At 32.6% G+C, this 7,406-nt stretch overlaps 1 protein-coding gene across 2 annotated transcripts in view; it reads left to right on the forward strand.

The window, feature by feature from the left end:
• The first annotated feature begins 466 nt into the window (after positions 1 to 466).
• The window catches only part of LOC106471901 (methyltransferase-like protein 25), a 43,157-nt gene continuing 36,217 nt past the window's right edge, over positions 467 to 7,406 (forward strand). The window contains exons 1-4 of one of the 2 annotated variants that reach the window (XM_022400515.1): positions 467 to 935; positions 1,220 to 1,355; positions 3,532 to 3,754; positions 5,736 to 6,342. In XM_022400515.1, coding sequence (XP_022256223.1) covers positions 914 to 935; positions 1,220 to 1,355; positions 3,532 to 3,754; positions 5,736 to 6,342 — 988 coding nt within the window. In that variant the 5' untranslated portion in view covers positions 467 to 913. Of the gene's footprint in view, positions 1,356 to 3,531; positions 3,755 to 5,735; positions 6,343 to 7,406 lie in introns of both variants that reach the window. The other variant, XM_013932527.2, reaches the window with a different exon arrangement.

A 7,406-nucleotide genomic window follows, 5' to 3' on the forward strand; every position in this document is an offset into this window, starting at 1 on the left:
CCAAGATTTGAAGCCAAAATTGATTTTCTAAAAACAAGTGTTTTGCGCCCTGTTTGGGAGAAGGTGTCTTCATCTCTGCCAGTAGCTCAAATTGTGCTCTATATGCTTCCCACGGTGCCTTCCCATCGAATTCCTGTAGCTTCCTTCTCACTGGATCACTCCTATTACTGACATTCATATCTGGGATGTGACTGACAATGTGTATGTATCTCCCCATGGACCCAATGAACCTCCTCACCAAATTTGGTGAAGATACATCTACAGGGGGCGAAGTAATGGTAAAAAACGCCCATAAAAACCGCATAATTTGAAACTGGAAATTTGTATATACCTCCCATAGACCTAATGAAGCTCCATGCGAATTTTGGTAAAGCTCCATCTACATCCTGCGAAGTAGTTACATGGATATAGAACAGACAGTACTATAATATTTATGTCGATAATCACACCAGATGGCGAAGCGAATTGTTACGCTTTTGTAACCAGAATATAAAATATTTATGAAATAATATTTCAAACGCTTTATTTAATGTGACAGTCTAAATGTATTTGTCAGGTACTTTATTTTTTTCTTCTTTTTTTATCCCAAACACCAATGCCACTTGAAGTTACTAGTTGGTCGAGGAATATTGAACTATGACTATGAGAGTCGTGTATAACATTCAGAAGTGCATTGTTGGCAATGTTGCTCTTACACTATTTGTACTCGATAGTGAAACGTGTTACAACTTATTCTGTTTACAGTTAGAGTGTTGCTACTACTAGCCACAAATAAGAACTAATTAAAAGTGTATATATATTTACATTTGATTGTCATTTCAGTTAATAGATAGATATAGATGTGTAACTGTATATAAATCTCAATCGAATACATTAATGATGGCAGATAAAAAATCGTGAGCTTAAGAAACTGATGAAGTTTGTGGACAAAAAAGGTTATGATTTCGTATTCGCAGCTTTCTCGGTGTATTTGCCTATGTTATTTGCTTATTCATAGATAGTACATATTATTTAATAATTTTGTTTCATAGATGTTACAGTTTTTAAATGTTAGAAGTATTTTTAGCTCAGAAAAGTCATATCAGTAATAAGTTTATATTTTTGGGGTTCACACCCAATACTTAAATAATGACTATACAAAGTAACTTGCCAAATATTCTATGTGAGATAGCAAATTTTTTGTCGAAACATAGAAGCTTAACAAGTGCCCATTTAGTAGACTTCTTTTCTGATGATATTTGGAGTCGCACCTTGAATCCTGAAATCCAAGATGAACTTCTTTCAATTAATGAAAAAGAATTTTTCCAGTTGATCGTAGATAATGACGTTTTCAAGCAGCAACAACAAGTGAAAAGGTATTTTTTAATGTTCAAAGTTATCCTTTAAATTTTTTCTGTTCTGTATTGTACAATATTAATTTTAGCACTTTCAACAAGTCATAACATAAGAATGATAAAGGGCTATTTTAGTATTTAGACCTTCAATGCTATCCTTGCACACCCACCCACACAGGCCATGCTGGTAAGAAAAAAGTAAAAACTTAAGCCCACCCTTTATTTTTCAGGATGTTATTAACTCTTCATTTAAACCCTTGTAAAGTAATGTCCTCCAATGCTGCCATCAGCAGTTCGATCCATAAGCCAGTTACCCTGTTAAAGAAATAAGCTGTCTTAATTGGAGCCTATCCTCTCTTTTACAAGTTTTAAATTTATGACTTCTCATCTTCTTGTATTAAGAATATAGCACAAACAAATCGCCTTGATTCTGTTGATCCCCCAGGTAAATTTGTAAACTTAGCCACCAATACACCAAAATATGTTTATTCAGTCGTGCTCTTAAGTGGGTTCTTATCAGTATTAAATATGTTATCTGAATTATGATGTTTCAGATGCATTGACTTACACTTGCTGTAATTAAAGGTCATTTGCCCAATATTTGTCCAACTAGCCAATTGCTCCAAGTCATTCTCTTGTATCCCAACATACACAATGCATATATATATATACCCAAAAGTTTGATGTCATACTCAAACATTACTAATTATTAATATCATTAATGTGGATAAGAAAAAGTACAGTCCTTTGAGGCATCTACTTTTAACAAGGGTGTGGTTTGGCTAGACTCCATTAATGACAACTTTTTTGCTTTTTCTCATCCTATAATCCAATTTACTAGTTTTTCCAACCACCACCAAGTGGCTTGGGCCCACAGGTGTGGACATTTTTGGAATTTCAATACGATATTGATCATGGTTCTGTTCTGATTTTTCAAGACACCAACTGGGGATTCAAAGCACTGTCAAACAGAATAGGAGCTGGAGCCTCATGTGCCAGTGCCTAGTAATGCTTCTGTTTTTAGCTAATTGTTTGTGTGACATCTTATCAACAAGTTTTTGAAATCTTTGTACACTATGTTCAAAATAACACATAATCCTCATTTTTGACAGTTTATTATAACAATCATATGGGTGCTTATTGTTGTACAAATAGTTTTTATATTTTGTCACTGGATCACAGAAAATTATGGTGAAAGTTTTAGAAACCATAAAAAGAATAATGAAATAATGGCAGAAAACCATTGGCTGATGGAGGTTACTGTACACTTAATGAAACATCAAAACTTTGGGTTCAAGTTATTTGCATAAACTATGTCATCAGGCTAACTAGGACTATGAAAATGTAAACCTTTACCCCTAACATTCAAAATTGTATTTCCATTATTTTCACATTCAGGCAAATCATCCATAGGAAGATTTCCAAACCCATAACAATTCTAAAAATATTTATAAAATCACTTTTAATTCTTTTACACTCCAAAAAAAGAAGAAAAACTGTATTCTTTAAAATATTGTAATTCAAGAAGTATTCTTGTACATAATATCTCCTTGACAGTTTTGTAATTATTTCAGTTTCTTTTCAGATAGAGGTTAATAATGGCTGGTTTGTTTGTTTTAACAAATTTATTATTACTGCACACACACGCTGCTTGGTAAAATAGTTAAAAGCAAAAGTAGTTTGATAACCAAGTAGACGACCCAGATCTTTCAAATTTCTAAGAACTGTTTTTTCAAAATGTAACCTTTAAAACCTATGTAATTATTCAAATAGCCTGTAACTGTCTACAACATTCTGTTTTTTAATGTCTCAGCCTGTAAAAATTGTACACTTACAGAAATAGAATTTTTTATCTTTCATTTAAAATGTAAAATTCAACTCTTAGTTGTAGCTGTTATACATGAGCCCTGAAGTAGACACTCATTGTGGCCAGTAACAAATGATTATTCTCAGTTACATTTCAAGAAAGATAATATCTTCAGTTGTTTGGTAGAAGTTTGTTAAATATATTCTGTATTTCAGTGAATTTCAGCCTGTAGTTTGTCAGATTTAGTTATTATTTTAAAGGCTGGCAGCAGACACTGCTGAGAGGCCTGCAATGTCATAATAACAAAAAAATGTATGATATTTACATATAGTGTTGACACTGTATGTAAATATCATATAGTGTTGACACTATCTGTTTTTTGTTTTACAGAAATGTTCCACACCTTACAAGGTTCATCAAACAGTCCTGTCATTACACATTACCTAATCTTGGAGTCTGCTCCGCACTTGAAGACATTTCAGGCAATAGTTTGAAATCAGTAGTAACTTCCTTTCATGACCCTAAGTTTTTAATATCCAACAAAAAAAATCATGAAGTTGAGAAGATGTCTGAGATTATATCACATGTTGCAAACCAGTGTGATATCAAAATGGTATTATTTGTTTATCTATCTGTTCAGTATTTATTTTTTATATATATATATGCACTTTATTTTTATCGTAAGAGTTATTTTAAAAGTGAAATTATTTGGTGCTTGTTGAAACGTTTACTTAACTATTTCTGTATTGGAAGTTTACTATTTGCCTGAGTACTCTGTTTTGGCTTTAAGTTCCTCCACTCCTAGCTACAAATATCCACCTTCCTCCCCCTCTTTTTGAAAAATTATAAATTGTGTTAACCCATTAACTACTGCAGTAGCAGCTCGGTTGCCGTTTTCTGACTCACAGATAAAACTGAGTTGCCATCAATCACATTAAAATGGTAATTATCATCATTCGCATAGAGTTATAGTTATATATGAGCGACTGACGGATATTTCCGTCATTTGCAGCTGAGTCTTAGAACTTCAGTGACGGAAATATCCGTCATCCGCAGTTAATGGGTTAAGCTGACTTATCCCGACTAATAGCCATTTGGTCTAAAGAATGCCTACCACATAAAAACATGTGCTATTTCTAACCATACAATTAACAACTTTCAAACTAAAGCTTGCTGTTTAGCTCACAGCTTTTGAAAAAAAATACTTTTTTCTTTAAAGCATTAAGTGTACTTACCTCAATCTTTTATTCCATTAATACTGAAAAATGCATAACATCTTGGCATCCTTTAAAAATGTAAATTACAGGTATTTTTCTATTTATAGTGCAAACTAGATTTATATCAGTTTTGGTTTCAGTTACATGCTTACACCTTCATTATAAACTGTCATTTATCTTTCAAAGTTACTTCTTTAAGTTGAAGTATGATGAATTAATTGTTCATGTCTGTATGTTAGAGAAAAACGTACCAAGAGTAATGTATTAAATGCGATTCTGTTTAGTACAAAAAAACATGTATCACCAGTCAACATCATAGGAGAGCTGCCTGCTTTGCCAATATTACTTGGAATGAAACTAGCAGTGTAATATGTAATAAGTACACCCATGGCCATATTATAAGATAAGCATCCCCCCCCCAAAAAAAAAACAACAAAAAACATGTTAGGTTGATTTTACTAATTATTTAAATAACCTGGGCACTTAAAGGGGTAAATACAGTGTATTTTAAAAGTTTTTTTTCAACTTCAAAAAAATGAAATATGGTTTGACTCGTAGTCTTTTATAGCAGTGTACCTTTCTACAAAACTTGTATTTAGCAGCGTACTTATAAACTTAAAGGTGTTAATGAATGTTCATAATTTTGTATTGTTTTTTTAATGGTCATGAAAAATTTCAATTCGTAAACCTAAAAAGACGTGAACCCAAATTTCATTATTTTGCTAAACCTTCTGTTAGAATATTAAGCAAGTTTGGATATTTCTTTTTATAATCTTAAGCATGGATATTTAAATTTTATGATCAACTTTTATAACTCTTTTTGTGTGTGTGTGTGTGTGGTACAGTAGTTGTGAGGATTGTCATCACATTATTTGTTATTTATGTAAATTAATTATTATAGAGAATGTAAATGACATACATAGCATTTTCTAAATTGATTTCATGATAATTATAAGTATTATCATTCATTTGTTTATTTCAATAAATAATGATGGAAGACTGTGAGATTGTAGAATTTTACTTTTTTTTTTTTACTCACCATAGCATAGAAATGTTATTTCTATTTCATTACAAGTTCCCTGGTTCAAAATTTGGAAATATTATGGTAATTGGTAAAGGTATACTTGCTAATTATGTGTATTAAAGTATTCTGACTTTCATATTTATGTTAGTAAATTAGATCTGAAAAGCCTCAAGTGGCTCAGTGGTAAGTATAATTCTAAAAATCAGGTATTGATACTGGTGGTGGGTCCTGCACAAATAGCCTAATATGTAGAGAAATAAATAAACAAAAAGAAGATCTGAATTAATTGTCAATGAACTTCATGTAACTGACTTTGATATTTTGAATAGTTTTTTTACCATTTTCATCAACAGGTCATAGACCTTGGCAGTGGTAAAGGTTACTTATCCTCTTACCTTGCCTTAAACTTCGGGTTAATTGTGTTGGGAATTGATGCATCCAGTAGCAATACTACCCTTGCTTGTGGCAGAAATTTTCGGCTTTATGAATTATTAAAGAAACAACAACAGAAGCAGTCAGTTTCTGGAACCATATGTGTGCATGATTTCAACTTGGTCAGTGGTGAAAAAGAAAAAATACATTTTTGTGGAAAGGAGAACATAAGTAACTGTTGCCCATCGAAAAATATTCCAAACTCTTCTTCTGAACTGCTTATTAATGCAGAGGGTTTTGGAAGATTTGTGCCAATCACAGCAAGTATTAAAACAGACACCGTTTTAGAGGACTTAATTTCACAAGCCAAACATGAAATAGAACACCAACTACCAACAGAAAACCCTTTGGTCAATATCATAGACACAGATCCAATTTTATTATGTGGGTTACATACTTGTGGAAATTTGGCAGCTGCTGAACTGAAATTATTCTCCAGAAGTCAGCAGATAAAAGTTTTATTAAATATCAGCTGCTGTTACCATTTGTTAGAAGAGGAATTTTGGAAAAACACTTTCGACAAAGAAGGTAAATAGAAATTGACTTTTTGAATGTTATTGAATGTTATTTCAGACAAAATTTTGCTTTCAACTCTTAAGTAGCCTAATATCCCCCTTAAACTATTTTCCTCTTACAAAAATGGTGTAGTACTTTTCCACTTTTTTCCATATGCAAATACTTTTTAGAATACAGTCATACTTAAAATGATAAAATATTTGATTTTAAGGTTAAGTATAAATGTATAAGAAACGGTTTTCTCCAGACAATACAAAATATAAATACAATAACATCAACCCCATAAATTGAGGGGGAATATATATATATGTTACATATTTATACATATTTTTATAGTATTTTAAGAGGGTACAGTATTGTACTTCTTCTTACAGAATAGCTTTTCCTGACTTTTACTGCCTTCTATCTGTGCAAATTTTCACTCACCACAAACCTTGATACTCCCACCTACCCTCACACATTTTCTCATGAGGCAGCTACATAATAGCATGCAAATGAGCATGCAACAACCCTCCACCAATAGGAGCTCAACACAACTCCTAGCACAGCTGACTCCCTCTATGCAGCTTAGCCAAACTTCACTTCTTGAATGGCATTTGTGGTGTTCAGACAGTTTTTTGCTCGTTCCTTCCTTTACAGAATTTTCAATTGGTTCCTTCTTGTTTTTTGTAAAGACATTAGTTTTTTCTTTGTTTCTTACTCCTGTTTTGAAATTTTAGTTTGTGCATGTTAGCATTACATATCTCTTATTATAGTATGTGATTCTTTGTAGCTCCCTGTTTGGACTTTTGTACTTCCATTTTTTGTTGGAAGGGATTCTGGGTTTATACATTACACCTATTACCACTGCTGTTCCTTTAACAATTAACCTTACTAAAAAAAAACACAACTACCATGTCTTCGGTTCCACAATTGTCAGTGGGGGGTGCTACAGCTTTAGTTTGTTGGGAGTTGGCTAACTTCATTTGAACTTCTGCTTTTCCTGCAAATTCTCCTCTCCTGCCTTGTTCAGGGTTACCCGAACACAAGGACGTGGATATTGACAATCTGTCCCCCCCCCCCCTCCTTCCATGTCG

This window comes from Limulus polyphemus, unplaced genomic scaffold (assembly GCF_000517525.1).
Source record: "Limulus polyphemus unplaced genomic scaffold, Limulus_polyphemus-2.1.2 Scaffold4952, whole genome shotgun sequence".
Classification (NCBI taxonomy): Eukaryota; Metazoa; Arthropoda; class Merostomata; order Xiphosura; family Limulidae; genus Limulus; species Limulus polyphemus.